Below are 23,814 nucleotides of genomic sequence, written 5' to 3'. Positions count from 1 at the left end.
TTCTCACAAGCTCTTTTTTTCTTCCCCGCCTCAGCGTGGACAGATCCTGAACCGTGGGAAGCAGATGGCTTGTTTTTTGAAAGACGAACGAGAGGAGAGCTTTTTCCATTGAAAAAACGCTCACAATGCACGCAGATTGCCTCCTCAAAGACATCGCGTGCGTGCTCTTCACTAAAAAAAAATGACACAAAGATCGTGTGTGTCATCGGGTGTCAAATAACGCAGACACGGATGCACACATCATCTAATCGCTTGCTAATTGTCGCCAAAATAAACAGAGAAAGATCGCCCTTACCGGTTCTTTCAGATGCACACTTCAAACAAAACAGTCAGTTGAAGATGGAGAAGATAATGACGTGCTCTACCGGTGCTGATTTAAAGTCACGCTTGTAGTGACGTCGGAGGCTGACGCCGGCCAACAAGTTGGTGTTTTTTCAATGTATGCTTCAGACACAGGTCACGAAGAGGTGTTCCCCAAAGCGCCCCCTAGAGGACGCAGTTCGAAGTTCCCTTGAAAAGGGAACTGATTTTCTTACATCAGATGAAATACAGTTGAAACAGAACAGAAAAACTGTTGCTGTGTCATGATGAAGTAAAGTGGATGTTGAGGTGTAGTGATGAGGTAAAGAGAATGTTAAGGCATAGTGATGAGGTAAAGTGATTGTTGATGTGGCGTGGGGAGGTTAAGAGAATGTTGAGGTGTAGTGATGAGGTAAAGCGGATGTTGAGGTGTCGTGATGAGTTAAAGAGAATGTTAAAGGGTAGTGATGAGGTAAAGTGATTTGTTGAGGTGGCATGGTGAGGTAAAGAGAACGTTGAGGTGTAGTGATGAGGTATAGCGGATTTTGAGGCGTTGTGATGAGGTAAAGAGAACGTTGCAGTGTAGTGATGAGGAAAAGTGATTGTTGAGATGTCGTGATGAGGTAAAGTGATTGTTGAGGCATCATGTGATTGCGTAGTGATGAGGTAAAGTGATTGTTGAGGTGGAATGATGAGGTAAAGAGAACGTTGAAGTGTAGTGATGTGGTAAAGTGATTTGTTGAGGCGGCATGATGAGGTAAAGAGAACATTGAGGTGTAGAGATGAGGTAAATCGATTGTTGAGGCGTCGTGATGAGGTAAAGAGAATGTTGCGGTGTAGTGATGAGGTAAAGTGATTATTGAGGTGTCGTGATGAGGTGAATGATTGTTGAGGCATCATGATGAGGTAAAGCGATTGTTGAGACGTTGTGATGAGGTAAAGGGGATGTTGAAGTGCCGTGAAGAGGTAAGTGTTTGTTGAGGCGTTGTGATGAGGTAAAAGGGACGTTGAAGTGTCTTGAAGAGGTAAAGTAATTGTTGAGGTGGCATGATGAGGTAAAGAGTACGTTAGGCGTAGTGATGAGGTAGAGAATGTTAAGGAGTAGTGATGAGGTAATGAGATTGTTGAGGCAGCATGATGAGGTAAAGAGAAAGTTGAGGTGTAGAGGTGTAGTGATGAGGTAAAGAGAAAGTTGAGGTGTAGTAATGAGGTAAAGAAAACATTGAGGTGTAGTGATGAGGTAAATTGATTATTGAGGTGTCGTGATGAGGTTAAGTGATTGTTGAGGCATTGTGATGAGGTAAAGCGAATGTTGAGGAGTGACAAGGTAAAGAGAATGTTCAGGCATTGTGATGAGGTAAAGGGGACGTTGAGGTGTCTTGAAGAGGTTAAATAATTGTTAAGCGTTGTGATGAGGTAATGGGAATGTTAAGGCGTAGTGATGAGGTAAAGTGATTGTTGAGGTGGCATGATGAGGTAAAGAGAACGTTGAAGTGTAGTGAAGAGGTAAAGAGAATGTTAAAGCATAGTGATGAGGTAGAGAATGTTAAGGCGTAGTGATGAGGTAAAGATTGTTGAGGCAGCATGATGAGGTAAAGAGAAAGTTGAGGTGTAGTGATGAGGTAAAGAGAACGTTAAGGTGTAGTGATGAGGTTAATTGATTGTTGAGGCGTTGTGATGAGGTAAAGAGAACATTGAGGTGTAGTGATGAGGTAAATAAATTATGAGGCGTGATGAGGTAAAGAGAATGTTGAGGCGTCATGATGTGATAAAGTGAATGTTGAAGTGTTGTGATGAAATGAAGGGGACGTTGAGGTGTCTTGAAGTGGTAAAGTGTTTGTTGAGGCATCAGGTTGAGGTAAAGGGGACATTGAAGTGTCTTGAAGAGGTAAAGTAATTGTTGAGGCGTCGTGATGAGGTAATGAGAATGTTGAGGCGTAGTGATGAGGTAAAGTGAAAGTTGAGGCATTGTGATGAGGTAAAGAGAACACTGAGGTGTAGTGATGAGGTAAAGTGATTGTTGAGGTGTCATGATGAGGTAAAGAGAATGTTGAGGTGTCGTGATGAGGTAAATAAATTATGAGGCGTGATAAGGTAAAGTGATTGTTGAAGCATTGTGATGAGATAATAGGGACGTTGTGGTGTCATGAAGTGGTAAAGTGTTTGTTGAGGCGCCAGGATGAGGTAAAGGGGACATTGAAGTGTCTTGAAGAGGTAAAGTAATTGTTGAGGTGTCGTGATGAGGTAATGAGAATGTTAAGGCATAGTGATGAGGTAAAGTGGATGTTGAGGCGTGGTGATAGGGTAAAGCAATTGTTGAGGCATTGTGATTAGATAAAGGGGACATTGAGGTTTTGAGATGAAGTAAATGTGACATTGAGGCATCATATTGAGGTAAAGTAATTGTTGAGGTGTTGTGATGAGGTAAAAGGGGCATTGAGTCATCGTGATGAGGTAAAGTTGGTGTTGAGGTGTCATGATGAGGTAAAAGGGGAATTGAGTAATTGTAATGAGGTAAAGAGGAGGTTGAGGCATTGCAATGAGGTAAAGTGGCCGTTGAGGCGTCGTGATGAGGTAAATCGGCCATTGAGGCATTGTGACAATGTAAAGTGACCGTTGTGATGAGGTAAAGGAGACATTAATTTGAAAATTGTAGATTGGAGAGTTGCATGTTTCTGACAGGGTGATATTTGAGGTGACATTAGCTGTTTGAATAGTTAGTTACAGATAACAACGTTGTTAAAAAGTCAAAGCTGGAAACTTAATTCACCATTTTGAAAGATGGCACATGCTTCATGCAGATCCAGTACGTTTTTTTTTTTTTCAGAAGTTGAGGTCAAGTTTTTAACAGTAAAAAAACATAACTGCTAATTACATAAAATAGACCTACTTTTCTCGTATTTCTGTCCCCCTTTTTTTCTCTCTCTCTTTCTTGCAGGTCATTTATGTATTAATGTGACAGTAAAATAAAATGAATAAAACCATCAGCACTGAGGAACATAGCTGGATATTTATTTATTTATGTTAATAAAATGCACTAAGTGGGATGCTTGTTCGTATTATTGATTTTAAAAAACTATTGACCAATTATTTGGTTACTGGGCAGATTTTTCCTATTTTAATATCATTATTGTATTATTTATTTATTATTATTACTATTATTATTATTTATTAACACATTTTTTTCTAATGTGACCGCATCTGTATAGGTTGTAAGAGATTGGAAAACAGTGATAGCACTCATTATCTTAATTAATGATTTTCATTTTTTCTTTTCTGTTTTGAAAACCAAAGTTAAAACAACATTTCAGTATATGATGGAGGTGTATGCACTTGAGTTTCTTTACATGACTCATGAGAAGGAGCTCTTTCTTTGCAGAGCTGTCTCTGAATACAGCAGATAATCCAAATGTAATTTAACTGATCCCCAGCAACCAAGAAAAGACTAATGCATTTCTCAAGGTTTCTCCTTCAGCCTGCTTGCATCCATTTCCTGCAATTTTGTTCTTCTTTTCGAATTGTAATCATCATTGTTTTCATCAGTCAATTCATCTTTTTTTCCCACCAACCACCATCAAGTCATTCAGCATGTTTTGTAATCTTTGTGTTTAGCTGTACCTTTTAGACTGTCAGTCTTAAGCTTTTTATAAGCATTATTACAATGAATAAACTAGGGAATGCTTACATTTTCAGTGTTATTCTGCTCTATTTAGATATTTTCTCATTCTTTGCTCATGTTCTCATAGACTCCCACCGTGCCGAAGCACAAGTCTTCCTCGTCTTTCACACCCTTCATTGACCCGCGCCTCCTCCAGGTCTCTCCATCCACCGGCAGTGCACTCAGTAATGCTGGTAAGTGTGATGACTGCTGTTCCCTGTGTGGCCAGCAGAGGACCGTCTCATTGCTGGAGCATCATGGTCCACTGGAAACACGCCATCATAAGAGCCTAACCTAACCTCTAGTTTTTCAGCTTTTGAAGAACACAACAAACAAGCTGAAGATATTTTTTTGTGGTAATCAACATTATGACACAAATGCTGTCGATTGAACCCAAAATAACATGACAGAGATTTTGATGTTTTAATGATTATCAGGACAAGATTATCATGTCCATCATTTGACCTTTTGTCAGATCTCGGTGCTGCAAGATCTCAAGTGCTGCAAATCTTTATTAGTGAATGTAAAAAAACATATCAAAAGAAAAAATGCTGAAGTAAATTGAGTTTTTAGGATATCTGTTAGAACAGATTTGAACTCAAAGCGCTATAGGATGTTGATCTCCTGGAGCAGCAAAGGGTCCTAAAACATGCAGAAGCGGCCCTGGAGTAGGGGCAGAACGTCCTTAATCTGGAACATGCAGATAAAAGTACCTTGAAGTGAAGGTTTGCTTGTCGGAGCCTTATCTTGTTACAAATTTATTCAAATAAGTGGTCAGTCCACTATGTCTGTCTAGGATGGAGACTCAGAACAAGGTTGTATCTGTTGTTCTCTCACTGGATGAAGACTCTGAATGTACAATATATGTTTTCTCACATTTTGAAGGCAGATCAACATTTACGAAGAAAAACGATGTGCAGTTACTATAACTGTAATAAAACACAGATCAGTTAGCTCCTCACTATCTGAGATCGTTCGCCGGTTTAAGTGAAACAGAACGCATCACATTACACGTCACATCATAATGTCATGTGTCTTTATGGGATCTGTACAGGATGTGTGTGAATGCACAATCACTCGCAGTGTGAATGAACCATAATTAAATGATCCCGGACAAATCATGGGACACATCTGCTGTGTATTTTCCGGAATTTCTTTGTGAAAGAGGATCTAGAGAGAAAACACGCTGTGGCATTGAGAATATTCTTCTGAATAAGCATGAGATGGGTTTGTTGGAGTTTGTATAAGTTTTAAGGTTTGAAATCCATTCTGACTAGATTTGGATAGGTCTCTGTGATCTTTCTGTTTCACCCGCCGCTGCTGCACCTGGAGATTCCTAAGGAATATTTGTGCTGGTCACAGGCCAAACTGGCCAGGACTGAGTGAAGAGTTCTTCTTCTTCCCCTCTGAGGTGTCTGCATGTTGTCCTTGCATCTTTATCTGAGGCGATGTTAGTCCACCAAGATCCAATCACAGTGATGCAAACCTTTGTCCACTGCTGTGGTGAGAGAGACGGGCACTGAGAGGCAACTTGGTAAAGGCAAGTTCACACCAAAGATATAAAAGCTGAAACTTCCAAAAGAAAATGATCTGCCACGTCCTAACACCATCTCACTGGATACATCAAAGTGGACTTTTTATATCTACAGTATTGTTCAAAATAATAGCAGTACAATGTGACTAACCAGAATAATCAAGGTTTTTAGTATATTTTTTATTGCTACGTGGCAAACAAGTTACCAGTAGGTTCAGTAGATTGTCAGAAAACAAACAAGACCCAGCATTCATGATATGCACGCTCTTAAGGCTGTGCAATTGGGCAATTAGTTGAAAGGGGTGTGTTCAAAAAAATAGCAGTGTCTACCTTTGACTGTACAAACTCAAAACTATTTTGTACAAACATTTTTTTTTTCTGGGATTTAGCAATCCTGTGAATCACTAAACTAATATTTAGTTGTATGACCACAGTTTTTTAAAACTGCTTGACATCTGTGTGGCATGGAGTCAACCAACTTGTGGCACCTCTCAGCTGTTATTCCACTCCATGATTCTTTAACAACATTCCACAATTCATTCACATTTCTTGGTTTTGCTTCAGAAACAGCATTTTTGATATCACCCCACAAGTTCTCAATTGGATTAAGGTCTGGAGATTGGGCTGGCCACTCCATAACATTAATTTTGTTGGTTTGGAACCAAGACTTTGCCCGTTTACTAGTGTGTTTTGGGTCATTGTCTTGTTGAAACAACCATTTCAAGGGCATGTCCTCTTCAGCATAGGGCAACATGACCTCTTCAAGTATTTTAACATATGCAAACTGATCCATGATCCCTGGTATGCGATAAATAGGCCCAACACCATAGTAGGAGAAACATGCCCATATCATGATGCTTGCACCTCCATGCTTCACTGTCTTCACTGTGTACTGTGGCTTGAATTCAGAGTTTGGGGGTCGTCTCACAAACTGCCTGTGGCCCTTGGACCCAAAAAGAACAATTTTACTCTCATCAGTCCACAAAATGTTCCTCCATTTCTCTTTAGGCCAGTTGATGTGTTCTTTGGCAAATTGTAACCTCTTCTGCACATGCCTTTTTTTTAACAGAGGGACTTTGCGGGGGATTCTTGAAAATAGATTAGCTTCACACAGACGTCTTCTAACTGTCACAGTACTTACAGGTAACTCCAGACTGTCTTTGATCATCCTGGAGGTGATCATTGGCTGAGCCTTTGCCATTCTGGTTATTCTTCTATCCATTTTGATGGTTGTCTTCCGTTTTCTTCCACGTCTCTCTGGTTTTGCTCTCCATTTTAAGGCATTGGAGATCATTTTAGCTGAACAGCCTATCATTTTTTGCACCTCTTTATAGGTTTTCCCCTCTCTAATCAACTTTTTAATCAAAGTACGCTGTTCTTCTGAACAATGTCTTGAACGACCCATTTTCCTCAGCTTTCAAATGCATGTTCAACAAGTGTTGGCTTCATCCTTAAATAGGGGCCACCTGATTCACACCTGTTTCTTCACAAAATTGATGACCTCAGTGATTGAATGCCACACTGCTATTTTTTTGAACACACCCCTTTCAACTAATTCAACTAATTGCCCAATTGCACAGCCTTAAGAGCGTGCATATCATGAATGCTGGGTCTCATTTGTTTTCTGAGAATCTACTGAACCTACTGGTAACTTGTTTGCCACGTAGCAATAAAAAAATATACTAAAAACCTTGATTATTCTGGTTAGTCACATTGTACTGCTATTATTTTGAACAATACTGTATGTGTCCAGGTAGCTTGGTAGTGTAAATGCTCAGAGAGCATCAGAAATAGAAGGTGGCATCTGTTTACTGTGGTCAAGGAGTCACTGATTATAATGGGTCATGTGACGTGCCGTTCTCATCTGGTGTAGTAGTGTTAGCTGCCAGTATACACGGTGTATCATGTCCAGCTGCTGAACTTCTCATCCAAACAACAGATCGCGTTCAGACACCATAAAGAATTATATGTTTTTTTTTCTTGGGCTTGTGTGGAAAAATCAACATGAAGGCTTTAAGAATGATTGTCTGTGGTTGTTTTGAATGCCAGATTTCTATTTTTTTTAAGAGTTTATTTGAAACTCATAAATATAATTTATATATTATATATTTATATTTTTTTAACAAATATAACAATTTATATTATTATTTTTTTCCTCCTTGGTAAACTAATGATATTTTAAGTCCAGTCAAATCAAATGTCATTTAGTTACATGTTTTTAACCTTATATAGTAGTTAATGTAATATACACCCCCATTCAAAAGGAGATCAGTAAGATTTTTTTAATGGTATGATAGAAACCTTTTCTGCACAGCGGCATTTATTTGATCAAAATACCATAAAAAATAGTATCACATAATTTCACTATATTATTGTCCAGCAATTGTAAAAGTCTCTATATAAATAAATGTGGCCTGATTTGATTTAATTCCTCAGCTTACAGTAATGACGCTCGACTGCAGGAGGCTCTGCGGCTGGACGCGTCCCGTAAGGGTTCGGTGGTCAACGTCAATCCTGTCAACACACGGCCACAGAACGACACTCCAGAGATCCGCAAATACAAGAAGAGGTTCAATTCAGAGATCCTGTGTGCTGCTCTCTGGGGTGAGTCATGTTAAAAACCAGTGCCTGACCCTGATCTACAGCGATAATGTTGACTTGACTGCAAATAAATGCACAGACACTATTTAAACTGAACATTAAACTATAATTTTGCATTATTGACACACTGTTTTCCTAATGAATGTTGTTCAGTAGCATTGACACAATATATTTTGTTTAAAGCGCTATATAAATAAAGGTGACTTGACTTGACCCAAAAGACAGAATCAACCACCAGAGTCTGACTGTAAGGGCAGGAACAAAAAATCACCAAAATCAAAGGAACCAAGGCTCTGTGAAATTGATATGCCAGTGCACTTTTTAGCATTTATTTGTCACATGTGCAAAGCATTATTTTGATGAGTTGTTCACTAGTTATCTAAGAGCTGACCCTGATTCTCAAACCTGAAGTAGTGAAGTGAAACTCCAGTAGGATTTGCTCTTAGCGGTGAAAGAAGTGTAGTTCAGTCTTCAATTACAGCAGTTATGAGTCCAGTACTACAGAAACATATGTTGACACTACAGACTGCTTCATCTGTGTACTGTATATATCACTGCAAGACTCTGAAACAACTCAGTTTTATTTCCAGGTATGTTTACACATATGGGAAATTCGTCATAGTGACAGAAGCTTACACGGCAAAGACAAACTTCTCAACATCCAGTCAAGTCCTTGTGTATTAAAAAAAAAAAATATCCTGCATGAAACTTTTTTGGGTTTCAGAAAAGTAGCCTATGAACAATGTCATGTGAATTAACACTCAGCATGATTGAAGACCCACATCAGTAATGAGTAATGAGATCAGCGAGTCATCTTGTGTGCTTTGTGGTCACTGAATCACCACTGGCCATCAAACATCAGCAGTGTGACTGACAGAGGTTTCAGTGATTTTGTACATGTCAGTGTGATTGGGACATCAGAGGATTGTCGTGTTGACCTGTCTGTCATATTTTCAGGTGTGAATCTGTTGGTTGGGACAGAGAGCGGCCTCATGCTGCTGGATCGCAGCGGTCAGGGGAAAGTCTACCCGCTCATAAGCCGCAGACGCTTCCAGCAGATGGATGTTTTGGAGGGACTCAATGTGCTTGTGACTATATCAGGTAACGAGATGCATGATCTCTGCATAGTGAAGAGCACAGAAGGAAGGAAGGAAGGTTGTTTCTGTGTGTTCATGTAACAGCAGGCATATTTCAATGTCACTGTTGTGTAACATCCTTTCGTGTTATTTGGTTCTCTCAAATACAAGCACAATGTAGTTCCTTTATTTTCATGTTTCTGTCTGTCTCTGTGGTCAAGTCTCAGACATGACATGCGTGATGTGGAAACTGTGATCAGTTTAAAACTGAGAAATTGTGCAAATGCTGTTTGAATATTGCGCTAACACATGCTGTAGTTTATCATTTTTAGACATGGTGAAATATTCCATTACATACACAGACGCTTTTGAAACATCTGTGGGATTTAAGAAACTTTCATTACACTCTTCAGATCCAAATCAGTCTCACAAGATGGTAAACTGGGGAATTTTAGATTTGACAACCCTTCTGACAAAGGGCATCCCAGGAACCACACTTCAATGGTTTGAGTCTTACCTATCAGATAGGTCCTTCAAAGTATTTTGGAGTGGTGAGGTGTCCAAGTCACAACATCTAACTACTGGTGTTCCCCAGGGCTCAGTTCTTGGACCTCTTTTCTTCTCTGTCTACATGGCATCATTAGATTCTGTCATTCGGAAACATGGCTTTTCATACCACTGCTATGCTGATGACACTCAACTCTACCTCTCATTCCATCCTGATGATCTGACGGTAGCTATTCGCATCTCATTTCTTGCTGGATGATGGACCATCACCTTCAACTCAACCTTGCCAAGACAGAACTGCTTTTGATTCCAGCAAAACCATCGTTTCATCACGATTTCACCATCAAGTTAGGCACATCAACCATAACTCCTTCAAAAACAGCCAGAAATCTTGGAGTGACTTTATTGACATTCCCTCCTGGTGGAATGACCTCCCCAACTCAATCCGAGCATCTTCAAGAATCGGCTAAAAACACACTTTTATTTGACCCTCTAACTCTAGCACTCTCTATTCTAATTATATTATTACTACTTGTCTTCTTTAAGAAAAAACAAGAGAGAGACCCTCTGACACTAGCATTCCCTAGTCTTTTTCTATTTCTATTGTCTGCTTGTTTTATTTTTATTGATTATAAAAAAAAAAACTTGCTACGTGTACTGTGTTAAGCTAACTGAGAGTTCTCACAGCACTTAAATATTATTGCCCTTTTATTCAGAATGCTTCTATTGTACTCACTTGTACGTTGCTTTGGATATAAGCATTTGCTAAATGTAATGTAAATGAAATAGAGCTGATAATCTATCATTCATCTGACTGTCTAACTCATTAATAATGGCACAGGACAGTTTGAAATGAACTCTTAAATGGCGTTCTCCCAAATACTGAAGCATGAAACTGGCATGGGAACCTTGCAGTGGATCTCCGTGTGCTGCTGTTTGACTCCTTTACACATTTCAATAGCCCTTCAGAGTAATTGAGCTGATACAACATACCTCCATATACAGCCAGAACATTTAGCCCAGCACACAGCATTGATCTGGGTCTTCTGGAAGTTTGGTCTGGACCAAAAGAGCAAGAGAACTGAACTACATTTAATGTATTTTTCTTGTAGGGAAGAAGAATAAATTGCGGGTGTATTATCTGTCCTGGCTGAGGAACAAGATCCTCCATAATGACCCTGAGGTGGAAAAGAAGCAGGGCTGGACCACCGTAGGAGATCTAGAGGGATGTGTGCACTACAAAGTTGGTATGTGTTCAGATCTGAACGATTATGTGTCGCTTTGTTATTTCTGCTCCTTATTCAGGCATTGATCTGATCGTCTGCATTTGTCACACAATACTTGCACTGACGTGTGTGCTTTGTTTTGTCTGTAGTGAAGTATGAGAGGATCAAGTTCTTGGTTCTGGCCCTGAAGAATTCAGTAGAAGTATACGCGTGGGCTCCAAAACCGTACCATAAATTCATGGCTTTCAAGGTGAATACACTAGAATGACCGTGAGTGTGATGTTCTGATCTAAGCAGGAGTCTGTCTAGGCCAGTGCTTCTCAACTGGTTTGGCCATGGCACCCACATTTTCCCATGGTCATCAAGCAGTTTTTGTTAATAGTTTTTGTTAATACGATTAGATTAGTATGAGACACCACAGTCATTGAACATATACAAAATAACACGATGTGAAAATAACACAGCATTTTGGGTTATGGAAGCATCAGTTACCATGGTTAATAATAAAATTGAAACATGGAAACTGCTCCTGAATAGAATGAATATCATACCCAGTCTTCCCCAGCGAACACACGCATGGCCAGTTATGTGGTTCATTGGTGCTTTACTTTTATTTCCCATGTTGCATGCTCATGGTTTCTTTTGCGCTTTAGTGAATTGACATACAGTGCACACTACGAGCACAGTATAAGCAATACATTTTTTAAGCAATTTGAACAATTTATTCAATGCGTTAGAAGAAGTGTAAGAACATGTTTATATGTGTATGTGAACATTGTTCTGCTGGAAATTTTGTGTGAGTACAGAAGTGTTCAAGTTCTACACACAGTTGCTAGTGAATGTTAGCATGCTTTATTTTTAATTTGATAAAAATGGTTCATCTAGGTATTTTCATCTTTCAGCTATGAAATCATGTACATTGGCAGTGTGACGTTATTGTCCATGAGATTTGATTCTGTGAGACCAGCACTCTTGGTTTCAGTGTTGGTTTAGGTGACCATCGATGACCAGCAGCTGGTTTCTAGAGTAAGAGAGCGGTGGACTCAGGCTTTGTGTTTCTCTCACTGCACCTCCACTCACAAGCTTTCCCTCGAGCACTGAAGCTTTACATGAACATTTATCAATGATTGCAAACAATAAGAACAATAACTATGAAGTTTTTAGCCTCCCAAAAAACAACACTGAGGGACAATATCGCTGGAATCGCTTTCAAATCGATAAATAACAACATTGACAGCCAATCAGAGTCCAGCAGACTTTCAAGAGCTTGAGCGTTTAAAGTGGCAGATGACAAAACTAATAAAGAGAACATTATCATGTGCTGGCCTGGATGCTAATGTAGTTATCGTTCTTGGTGTGAATAGGCCTTATAATGGAGATATGCTGATATTGTTTATGATTTTGAAGATTCTCACAATGAAAGAATGACAAATCTTTGTGTGGTAGTCGTTCGGTGATCTGGTGCACAAGCCGCTGCTGGTTGACCTCACAGTTGAAGAAGGCCAAAGGTTAAAGGTCATCTATGGGTCCTTCTCTGGCTTTCATGCTGTGGATGTGGACTCAGGAGCCGTCTATGACATTTATCTGCCAACTCATGTATGTACTGCTGGTGAAAAAAGCATCTGAATTTGTCCAGCTGTGTTTTCCTGACTCTTCATCATCCTCTTTCTTCATTGTTTCAGATTCAGACCAGTATTCAGTCACATGCCATCATCATCCTGCCAAACACCGATGGCATTGAGCTGCTGGTGTGTTATGAAGACGAGGGCGTGTATGTCAACACCTACGGCCGCATCACCAAAGACGTGGTGCTCCAGTGGGGCGAGATGCCCACCTCTGTGGGTGTGTGCCTATTCAATCATCACCAGAGTATTTTACTAGTCAATAACTGTCAGTATGGTTACATGTAGTTATAGACAAGCGTACTAGTATACGTGACACACTGCATTACTGAATATGTATCACACCAGCACCAGTTCAGTGCCCAGAACAGCTATTAACATCGTCAGAATGGACCAGCTCTAGTTTTATTACAGCTAATGATGGTGTGACGTGTCAGTTTGATGTCTTTCTGTCTTGTGACTGTCATTTTCCATCTATACCCTTTTTCCTTAAAAATTGATAAAGTCTCCAATTTCCATATATAAGTCTATCCTACTACTTTAGTTTGCTTTTGAGTGGTGTTTGCTTTCAGTCCTGACTGTAAGCCTGGCTTATTTATTAGATAATTTACTCAGATATTAAATAGGCAGGACAAACGGCCAGTATTGATTTTTAGGGATCCAAGCACCAGGTGAGTTCGTACTGATTTTCTTCTTTTCCTCATTGCTGCCGTAAAAGATTATTGGCGTCCTAGACCATTAATTATAGAGACTCCAGACTTGGTCCCAAACGTGCACATCTACTCAGTCACAGACACACCAACTCACTCTCGTCCCCACCCCACTCATAGCATGCAGGAGGTGGGAAGTCGTGGCCTAGTGGTTAGACAGTTTGACTCCTTATCCTAAGGTTGTAGGTTCGAGTCTCGGGCTGGCAGTACCACGACTGAGGAGCCCTCGAGCAAGGCACCGATCACCAACCGCTCCCCGGGCGCCGCAGCATAAATGATGAACACTGCTCTGTGTGTGTGTGTGTGTGTGTGTGTCTGTGTGTGTGTTCACTGCTCCGGGTGTGTATTCGCAGTGTGTGTGTGTGTGTTCACTGCTCCGGGTGTGTGTTCACTGCTCCGGGTGTGTATTCGCAGTGTGTGTGTGTGTGTTCACTGCTCCGGGTGTGTGTTCGCAGTGTGTGTGTGTGAGTGTTTGTGTGTGTGTGTTCACTGCTCCGGGTGTGTGTTCACAGTGTGTGTGTTCACTTCTCCGGGTGTGTGTTCGCAGTGTGTGTGTGAGTGTTTGTGTGTGTGTGTTCATTGCTCCGGGTGTGTATGTGTGTGTATGTGTGTGTACTGTGTGTGTGGGAACTTTGGATGGGTTAAATGCAGAGCACAAATTCTGAGTATGGGTCACCATACTTGGCTGAATGTCACGTCAATTTCAGGAAGAGCAATTTTTTTTTTTTCTTTACTTTTTAATTACCTGTTTATTAACTCACTGTACATTTTCTAATGGTTTTTAAGTATGTTACAATGTTGTATTATAATGTAATTGTTGTTTTACTTTGTCTCCATTTACAAACCAAAATTGTACAATTATAGTCCGTTTGCGACCCGTCCCTTTGCACCATCTGGTGGTAATTTCCCGGATATCTTTAACACGCTTCTCAGTATGTCATGTCACTTTTGTTGAATCTAAGTACACTCGCTAGTGCTTCCACCGTCTCTTCTGGGGCTTACAGTGACAGTCACCTTGGTACAAAGTGGCTCAACTGAGTCTTGAACAAAGCTGGAGATGGTCAGCACTGCTGCTTATTTCCTTTTGTTTTCATCAACATTTGAGAAATTAAAAACCTTTTTTTTTTACTCTGCTTTCTGCGCAAACTCACTTTATATTTAATATGAATGAATGTCCCCTTATCTGTTTAATGAACAGCATTAATGCACTCAATCAATAAATGATCCCAGTCAACAGTGTGACTGAGAGAGACTTAGTTTAGCCTAGCCTAGCTGCCAGTGTGTGTATCTGTGAGCACATTGTTATTTCTCACCTGTATCTTGTTGTGTTTCTTGCAGCTTATATCCGCTCTAACCAGATCATGGGCTGGGGAGAGAAGGCCATAGAGATCCGCTCGGTGGGAACAGGCCACTTGGATGGAGTTTTCATGCACAAAAGAGCACAAAGGCTCAAGTTTCTGTGTGAGAGAAATGACAAGGTGTGTTTATTTTTATTTTTAGTTTTAGTTTTTTGGTGTTCTTGCTGCGAAATCAGATCTTGGGCCATGCCTGTGATCCCAAAAAAACCTGTCCTTAAGCAATGGATAAAGAAAATTAAGAATATTTGTTTAAAATTTTAATGAGATTATTTTTGCTTTAAGAATAATGAAGTTGTATTATTTCCATGTTTAACAGTAATAATAGTGTGATGGGAAACATTGAGAATAACATCCAGACTCTTTGCAGTAATGAATTGTTACAGTGCTATCAAATCCAAATCAAAGTTTGTGTTTTCATAATATATGCGACTATGTTTATTTATGTGTATTGTATATAAACACGCACACGTGTGTGTGTGTGTGTGTGTGTGTGTGTGTGTGTATATATATATATATATATGTGTGTGTGTGTGTGTGTAAGAAATATTTACGTGTGTGTGTAATTATTTGATCCCCTGCTGATTTTGTATGTTTGCCCACTGACAAAGGAATTATCAGTCTATAATTAAGGATAATAATAATAAAGGAGCAATCAATCAGTCATAATCAAGAAGCTTGGTAAGGAGAGGAGAACTGTTGGTGTGATTATTTGGAAAAGGAAGAAATACAAAACAAGCATCAGTCTGCCTCGCTCTGGAGCTCCGTGCAAGATCTTGCCTCATTGGGTGATGCAAATGTCTTAACGGCTAAAACATCCTACTACCACAACAAAACGAACAACTGTTTTGACGCTCGGATACTCTTCAAAACTTTCTCTTCTCTTCTTAGGCCCCGTCAACACGGAGACGGAGCTTACCCCAAGTCTCAAGAAATATCCGCGTCCACACGAAACCGCATAATGATGTAGTATACATGCCAGACCAGTATGTGGTGCTGTAATTATGCCACAGAGATACACTAAAAACAGAGAAGAAGACTTGGACTATGCTCATAAACCTTGCGCGTGGTACACAAATGAACATGGAACAATACATTTATTAATCAGTGTTAATGTTAGTAATTAATAAAAAGACAATCGTTCAGTGTTTGTTCATGTTTTTGTTGCTGTTACGTGACGTAGAGCTGTCTGACTAGGGGGGAGACGTGGGCTGATGACGTCATCGTTTCAGACGTTTATCCACTCTGGGACCCGGTTTCAAAAAATAGCGGTTTCACCTGATGAAAACGCCGGATCCGTGTGGACGAAACGCCTATCCGATAAAAATTTGTGCGTATTTACAGAAACGCGTCTCCGTGTGGACGGGGCCTTAATTTGCCTCTACCTCCTCCTCCATTGACTCTTACAGCGGACAACTTTGCAGTTTTCTTCACAAAAAGACAAGAACCATCAGTGACCAATTCTCCACACTGCAGACTAAGGACAACTTCACAATGACCGATGCACACTCTCTCTCCTCCTTCTCTCCACTCTCAGAGATGGACGTCTCCAAAATTCTCCTGTCCAATCATCCTACTACTTGTCCACTTGATCCTATCCCCACTCACCTCCTTCAAGCGATCTCTTCTTCAGTCATACCTTCACTTACTCACATTATCAACTCCTCTCTTCAATCTGGAACATTTCCCTTAGCATTCAAGCAGGCTCGGGTAAACCCACTGCTCAAGAAACCATCTCTAAATCCAGCGCTTCTTGAAAACTACAGACCGGTATCCCTTCTTCCATTCATTGCAAAGACACTTGAGCGAGCTGTGTTCAACCAGCTCTCTATGTTCCTTGGACAGAACAATCTCCTGGACAGCAACCAATCTGGCTTCAGAAGTGGCCACTCAACTGAGACTGCTCTGCTCTCGGTTACTGAAGCCCTGCGACTAGCAAGAGCAGCTTCAAAATCCTCAGTACTCATGGACTTGTTAATGGACCTGTCTGCTGCTTTTGACACCGTTAATCACAAGTCCTACCTCTCCGATAGATCCTTCAGGGTGTCTTGGATGTTTTTAATTAACAACAACTTGCTACTGGGGTTCCTCCAGGCTCAGTACATGGACCACTTCTCTTCTCAATCTACATGACGTCATTAGTATCTTTCATTTTTCTATCTGTCTTTTCTTATCACTGCTACGCTGATGACACCCAACTCTACTTCTCATTCCAGCCTGATAACCCGACGGTAGCTGCTCGCATTTCAGCCTGTCTGAGTGACATTTCTAGCTGGATGAATAACCATCACCTTCAGCTTAACCTTACAAAGACTGAACTCCTGGTGATTCCAGCTAACCCATTGCTTCATCACAACTTCTCTATACAGCTGGGTTCATCAACCATAACTCCTTTGAGGACAGCCAGAAACCTAGGAGTTGTGATGGATCATCAGTTAAGCTTCACTGACCACATTGCTACAACGACCCGGTCCTGCAGGTTTGCCTTATACAACATTAGGAAGATTAGACCCTTCCTGTCAGAGCAAGCAACCCAACTTCTTGTCCAAGCTCTTGTTCTCTCCAGACTGGACTATTGTAATGCTCTCCTGGCTCTTCCTGCATGTACTGTCAAGCCTCTGCAAATGATCCAGAATGCAGCAGCGAGGGTTGTCTTCAATGAGGCAAAAACAGCTCACCAGTAGCCGCTCGCATCAGATTCAAGGTACTGATGCTTGCCTACAAGACGACCACTGGCACGGCACCAACTTACCTAAACTCACCGGTTAAATCTTATGTTCCTACAAGAAGTTTGCGCTCTGCAAGTGAACGACGCCTTGTGGTGCCATCCCAAAGAAGTTCAAAATCACTCTCACTGACCTTTTCCTGGACTGTGCCCAGCTGGTGGAATGACCTCCCAATCTCAATTCCTACAGCTGAGTCTTTACTCATTTTCAAGAAACATCTAAAGAATCATCTTTTCGCCAGCACTTAACCAACTAATACTAGCACTTTTCTTTCTTTTCTTGTCTTGCATAAAAAATAAAAAAAAAGCCTGGCTATGTGTTCTATACTAGACTAACTGAGATTTGTCATGGCACTTGTATACTGTTGTTGTTCTCTTGTTGACCTGACTGCTTCTATTGTTCTCATTTAAAAGTCACTTTGAATAAAAGCGTCTGCTAAAAGATTAAATGTTAAATGATCATATGAAAGGTGAGGGATCCGCCCTGAACTATAAGAGAGGAGCTTGTTAATGATCTTAAGGCAGTTGGGACCACAGTCACCTAAAAACATTGGTGACAACCCTAAACCTCAATGGACTGAAATCCTGCAAAGAACATCTAATGATTCAGAGAAGGATTGGGAGAAAGTGCTGTATGAGACCAAACTTGAGCTCTTTGGCATGAACTTGACTTACTGTGTTTGGAGGGAGAGAGATGCTGACTAAGAACACCATTCCTACAGTCAAGCACGGAGCTGAAACATTATGGTTTGGGGCTGTCTTTCTGCTAAGGGCACAGAGAGACTTAACCACATCAAGGGGCAAATGAACAAGGCCGTATACTGTAAAATATTGGACAAGAACCTTGTTTCCTCAGCCGGAACACTGAAGATGGGTCATGGATGGATCTTCCAGCATACATCGAAACATACTGCCAAGGCAACAAAGGAGTGTCTCAAGAAGAAACACATGAAGGTCACGGAGGGGCCGAGCCAGTGTCCAGACCTCCATCCTCTAGAAGATCTATGGAGGGAGAATCAACAACCAATAAACCTTAAGGATTTAGATTACCTTTTACAGAGGATCTGTAAAGAGAAGTGGACGAACGTCCCTCCTGAGATGTGTGCAAAGCTGCTGACCTCTGACCCCTGCGCTTGCCAACAAGGGTTTCTTCACCAAGTACTAAGTCATGTTTTGCTCGGAGATCAAATACTTATTAATAGGAAAACTAATTTATAACTTTTATGAAGTGCAGTTTTCTGGATGTTTTCGTTGTTATTCTGTCTCCAAATGTTTAAATAAACCTACCATTAAAATTATAGACTAGTCATTTCTTAGTCAGTGGGCAAACATACAAAAACAGCTGGGGATCAAATATTTTTTCCCCCCTCAGTGTGTATGTATATATATATATATATATATATATATATATATATATATATATATATATATATATATATATATACAGTATTGTTCAAAATAATAGCAGTACAATGTGACTAACCAGAATAATCAAGGTTTTTAGTATATTTTTTATTGCTACGTGGCAAACAAGTTACCAGTAGGTTCAGTAGATTCTCAGAAAACAAATGAGACCCAGCATTCATGATATGCACGCTCTTAAGGCTGTGCAATTGGGCAATTAGTTGAATTAGTTGAAAGGGGTGTGTTCAAAAAAATAGCAGTGTGGCATTCAATCACTGAGGTCATCAATTTTGTGAAGAAACAGGTGTGAATCAGGTGGCCCCTATTTAAGGATGAAGCCAACACTTGTTGAACATGCATTTGAAAGCTGAGGAAAATGGGTCGTTCAAGACATTGTTCAGAAGAACAGCGTACTTTGATTAAAAAGTTGATTAGAGAGGGGAAAACCTATAAAGAGGTGCAAAAAATGATAGGCTGTTCAGCTAAAATGATCTCCAATGCCTTAAAATGGAGAGCAAAACCAGAGAGACGTGGAAGAAAACGGAAGACAACCATCAAAATGGATAGAAGAATAACCAGAATGGCAAAGGCTCAGCCAATGATCACCTCCAGGATGATCAAAGACAGTCTGGAGTTACCTGTAAGTACTGTGACAGTTAGAAGACGTCTGTGTGAAGCTAATCTATTTTCAAGAATCCCCCGCAAAGTCCCTCTGTTAAAAAAAAGGCATGTGCAGAAGAGGTTACAATTTGCCAAAGAACACATCAATTGGCCTAAAGAGAAATGGAGGAACATTTTGTGGACTGATGAGAGTAAAATTGTTCTTTTTGGGACCAAGGGCCACAGGCAGTTTGTGAGACGACCCCCAAACTCTGAATTCAAGCCACAGTACACAGTGAAGACAGTGAAGCATGGAGGTGCAAGCATCATGATATGGGCATGTTTCTCCTACTATGGTGTTGGGCCTATTTATCGCATACCAGGGATCATGGATCAGTTTGCATATGTTAAAATACTTGAAGAGGTCATGTTGCCCTATGCTGAAGAGGACATGCCCTTGAAATGGTTGTTTCAACAAGACAATGACCCAAAACACACTAGTAAACGGGCAAAGTCTTGGTTCCAAACCAACAAAATTAATGTTATGGAGTGGCCAGCCCAATCTCCAGACCTTAATCCAATTGAGAACTTGTGGGGTGATATCAAAAATGCTGTTTCTGAAGCAAAACCAAGAAATGTGAATGAATTGTGGAATGTTGTTAAAGAATCATGGAGTGGAATAACAGCTGAGAGGTGCCACAAGTTGGTTGACTCCATGCCACACAGATGTCAAGCAGTTTTAAAAAACTGTGGTCATACAACTAAATATTAGTTTAGTGATTCACAGGATTGCTAAATCCCAGAAAAAAAAAAATGTTTGTACAAAATAGTTTTGAGTTTGTACAGTCAAAGGTAGACACTGCTATTTTTTTGAACACACCCCTTTCAACTAATTGCCCAATTGCACAGCCTTAAGAGCGTGCATATCATGAATGCTGGGTCTTGTTTGTTTTCTGACAATCTACTGAACCTACTGGTAACTTGTTTGCCACGTAGCAATAAAAAATATACTAAAAACCTTGATTATTCTGGTTAGTCACATTGTACTGCTATTATTTTGAACAATACTGTATATGTGTGTGTCTGTGTGTGTTTACAAAATTTATACTTATTTACGTATTTACATAATATAGTTGACTGTGTAAATTTATATTTACATATAAACACACACAGTCAACTATATTATGTAAACACAAACTTTGATTGTATATGCAATTAATTGTTTCAACGTAATTGCATAAAAAATTGTAAAGGTCCTAAAGCAACTATTTTCTTCCTGGAATATATGATCGCGTCAGTGTTTTGATGTTGGAGTGATGTATGTCCTGAGCGTAACAGAGCATGAGTGATCTGTGAGCAGGTAGCTGTGGTTTTAACACTTCTGTCTTCATGTGTTTCCCACAGGTTTTCTTTGCATCTGTGCGTTCTGGAGGCGCGAGTCAGGTGTACTTCATGACGCTGGGCCGTACCTCTCTGCTCAGCTGGTAAAGCAGGAGTCTGAGCCATCGATGGAGTTTCTCGACACGATCAGCCGAGGCCAGGCCACACGAACGGTCCGAGCCCGCTGCAGGACTGACAAACCGGCAAACACACATAACTGAACCTGCTGCCTGAGGAATGACTCGAGTATCTCCTGTATTATTGCTCGTCTGTGTAAATGTCTTTCTCTAGAGTTTAATACAATCTGACTCCGCTGAGAGGAACGCTGACATCCTGCTGTTGTGCCACATATAGTGTTCTGACAGTGGTGAAACACAAAATGGCTTTGTTTCGTCATGTATTTTTATTTATGGCTTGTATTTATTTCTAGGTTGTTCTTTGTTTTTACTAAACAGAGTAGTTCCAGTAATGTGGAGCTTGAAATGTTTCCTGACAGTGTTCCCAGTGTGCTCTCAGGTAATGGTCATGTGACGTCAGCCGGAAGCGGACCGCTGCGTCAAACACATGGGTTTGGATGAATAAGTTTGTTTAGGCTCTCTGTTGCCTCTCCTCCTCCTCTGGTCTGCTCTCATGGCATCTATTCTCTTTCATTTTTTATTGTCTCTAACCCTCTTTTTCCTTCTGTCATGTGTCCGATGAGTTTTAATCAGGCTTTTGACCTGTCCTGTCCTTTTTTAAGAAACCATGAGTGAAAGCTTGTTCTGGCATTTCATGCATTGGAGCCAGAAAACTGAAACTGAACTGTCCACTCAACATCCAGAGCAGAGAGCACCGTTACAGACCTGACATTCAATTCGTTTGGGAAGAGTTTGAATGGTTTTAGAGATGTGTGAATGCAGAGCATCACAAACAGAGGAGTATCTCTGTTAGGGAAACACCAACTTCAGCCGGATGTGAGACTGTCATGGACTCTGATTACTATGATCTGAAACTGAACTGTGTGTATTCATGAAAGGCAGGACTGAGAGATGAAGCGGCTGAACCAAAGGAAAGAGATGAGCGCTCACGCACAGCGCTGCTTCTGTACTGTCTTCTCTTCTCTTCCTGCTTTTAAAGTTTCCACACACACACACACACTCTCTCTCTTCTGCTGATTGGAGTGAATCTGTTGTGGTAACTGGAGTTATTTTCTCTGTTTAGTTCATCTCTCCTCACACACTCCAGATTTATATCTTCTATAAGTTCTATATTTATGTTACTTGTGTTAAATAGTATTAGATCATACGATTTTAACTAAGCTGTTGAACTTTCAGTAAGATTTGTCATAAGAAGAATGTGATTTGTGCCAATGGCAAAACTTCACTAAAAGTGAAGCGTACGTGTTTAGAAACAGCCACGAAATGAAAACTGCTTTGGTGGCTTCTTTAAGTTTTATCTGTGAAGTGAATTCTGGGTCCGTCATACAGTTAAACACAGTTTCAGGTGTTGCCCTGATACAATGAGTCAGCTGGGACAAAGAAGAACGGTTTAAACAAGCAAAGTTTTGTCAATCTTATGTTCATTGTTGTGTTTCATTTGAAGATTTGTTTATGTTTTATTTCAGCCATCATTGTCGTTGATTGATTAATAATCCAGCTGGTGTTGTGACTCTCTGGAGCTGGTTGTGTTTTCAGTCGTGGCACTGTACCGTACGTCCTCACTCTATATGACAGGAAGTCCTGTATGTTCCTGATGTTTTTCTTTGGAAATAAATTGGGTTTACTTTAAGGAGGGATGCCTGTGTTATTTGTGCTGTTTGTAGAGGGCTGGTGTAAATGAAGTTTCTTCTGTGTTTGGGAAGGTTTCTAGAGAAACAAACACCTGCTGTTGTTCTGTTTAGTAGTCCTAACCACATCTAATAGCAGGAACAGATCTGTCTCAGTCCATGATGTGCTCCACTGCTGCTGTCTGGACACACCACATACTACTTTAGATTACATTACCTTTGAAACTCTTCACATGTAATAGATCTAGAAATTTCTTGGAGAAAGAACATGGATAATTTTCCTCATAATTGCTCATTTTTACTTTTACTGGAAACTTATCCAAAGTCATGCAGCACCAAAAGGAATTCGTGACCACAAGGTGAAAGCAGTACAGCGGGAACTCTTGTTTCTAGAGACATTTCAGGTTCTCATCACTTGTGCCATCATACCGTCCACGATAATAGAAGTTTCAAATCATAATATCAAAGCTATGTTTACATGCACACATTTTGGTTCAATCATACTGAATTTATTCCGATTGAAGAATCTGATGAACGCTTAATAACCAGATCCCTTTATTGACATATATGACATATGTCACAAGCTTCAAATCTGAATAGATTTTTGACATGTGCAGACAACCCATTTATGTATAAATATAGCCTTCATATAAACCTGTGCTCACTGCTCATTTATCACGCAAAAATAAAAAACACCCCGCCCCTCGCCCACACTGGGTTGCCCGCAGATGAGTACCATTGAACCATTAGGCCACTAGTCGTGGCCTAATGGTTAGAGGGTAGGACTCCCAATCGAAGGGTTGTGAGTTCTAGTCTCGGGCCGGACGGAATTGTGGGTGGGGGGAGTGCATGAACAGCTCTCTCTCCACCTTCAATACCACGACTTAGGTGCCCTTGAGCAAGGCATCGAACCCCCAACTGCTCCCCGGGCGCCGCAGCATAAATGGCTGCCCACTGCTCCGGGTGTGTGTGTGTGTGTGTGTGTGTGTGTGTGTGTGTGTGTGTGTGTGTGTTCACTGCTCTGTGTGTGTGCATTTCGGATGGGTTAAATGCAGAGCACAAATTCTGAGTATGGGTCACCATACTTGGCTGAATGTCACTTCACTTCACAGTTCCCGAGTGAAAGGAGAGTTTTGTAATGACAGGACACGCATTTATACAACACTTTATTCAAAAGGAAGAGCAGCTCTTTCCGAGCTTCATATCTCATTACGTTATTTCTGCGTCATTACACATGTGCAGTTCTTTCAGTTTTGTGGTTAAATCCGATCGATTGTTTACATGCACTCTTAATCGTATTAGAAGAGTAATAAACCACCCCCTTCAATCCGATCGAGCTCAATCGGATCGA

The 23,814-nt window shown here is 40.5% G+C and overlaps 1 protein-coding gene and 2 long non-coding RNA genes across 4 annotated transcripts in view; all 3 read left to right on the top strand.

Annotated features, from left to right (window-relative positions):
• LOC113053675 (mitogen-activated protein kinase kinase kinase kinase 4-like) overlaps positions 1-22,465 on the top strand; it is a 70,851-nt gene extending 48,386 nt beyond the window's left edge. For both annotated transcript variants that reach the window (XM_026218860.1, XM_026218859.1), the window contains 9 exons: positions 4,047-4,152; positions 7,929-8,096; positions 9,051-9,194; positions 10,789-10,923; positions 11,052-11,152; positions 12,349-12,498; positions 12,585-12,744; positions 14,573-14,712; positions 20,723-22,465. In XM_026218860.1, coding sequence (XP_026074645.1) covers positions 4,047-4,152; positions 7,929-8,096; positions 9,051-9,194; positions 10,789-10,923; positions 11,052-11,152; positions 12,349-12,498; positions 12,585-12,744; positions 14,573-14,712; positions 20,723-20,806 — 1,188 coding nt within the window. In that variant the 3' untranslated portion in view covers positions 20,807-22,465. The remainder of the gene's footprint in view (positions 1-4,046; positions 4,153-7,928; positions 8,097-9,050; positions 9,195-10,788; positions 10,924-11,051; positions 11,153-12,348; positions 12,499-12,584; positions 12,745-14,572; positions 14,713-20,722) is intronic.
• On the top strand, positions 462-1,387 carry LOC113053677 (uncharacterized). The gene is made up of 2 exons (XR_003277277.1): positions 462-803; positions 864-1,387. It is a non-coding gene; the product is annotated as an uncharacterized LOC113053677 (long non-coding RNA).
• On the top strand, positions 4,160-7,921 carry LOC113053676 (uncharacterized). Its single transcript, XR_003277276.1, has 3 exons — positions 4,160-5,606; positions 6,177-6,179; positions 7,271-7,921. It is a non-coding gene; the product is annotated as an uncharacterized LOC113053676 (long non-coding RNA).
• Positions 22,466-23,814: the final 1,349 nt, after the last annotated feature.

Source organism: Carassius auratus, chromosome 34 (genome assembly GCF_003368295.1).
Source record: "Carassius auratus strain Wakin chromosome 34, ASM336829v1, whole genome shotgun sequence".
NCBI lineage: Eukaryota > Metazoa > Chordata > Actinopteri > Cypriniformes > Cyprinidae > Carassius > Carassius auratus.
This window is presented reverse-complemented; position numbering and strand designations above follow the sequence as displayed.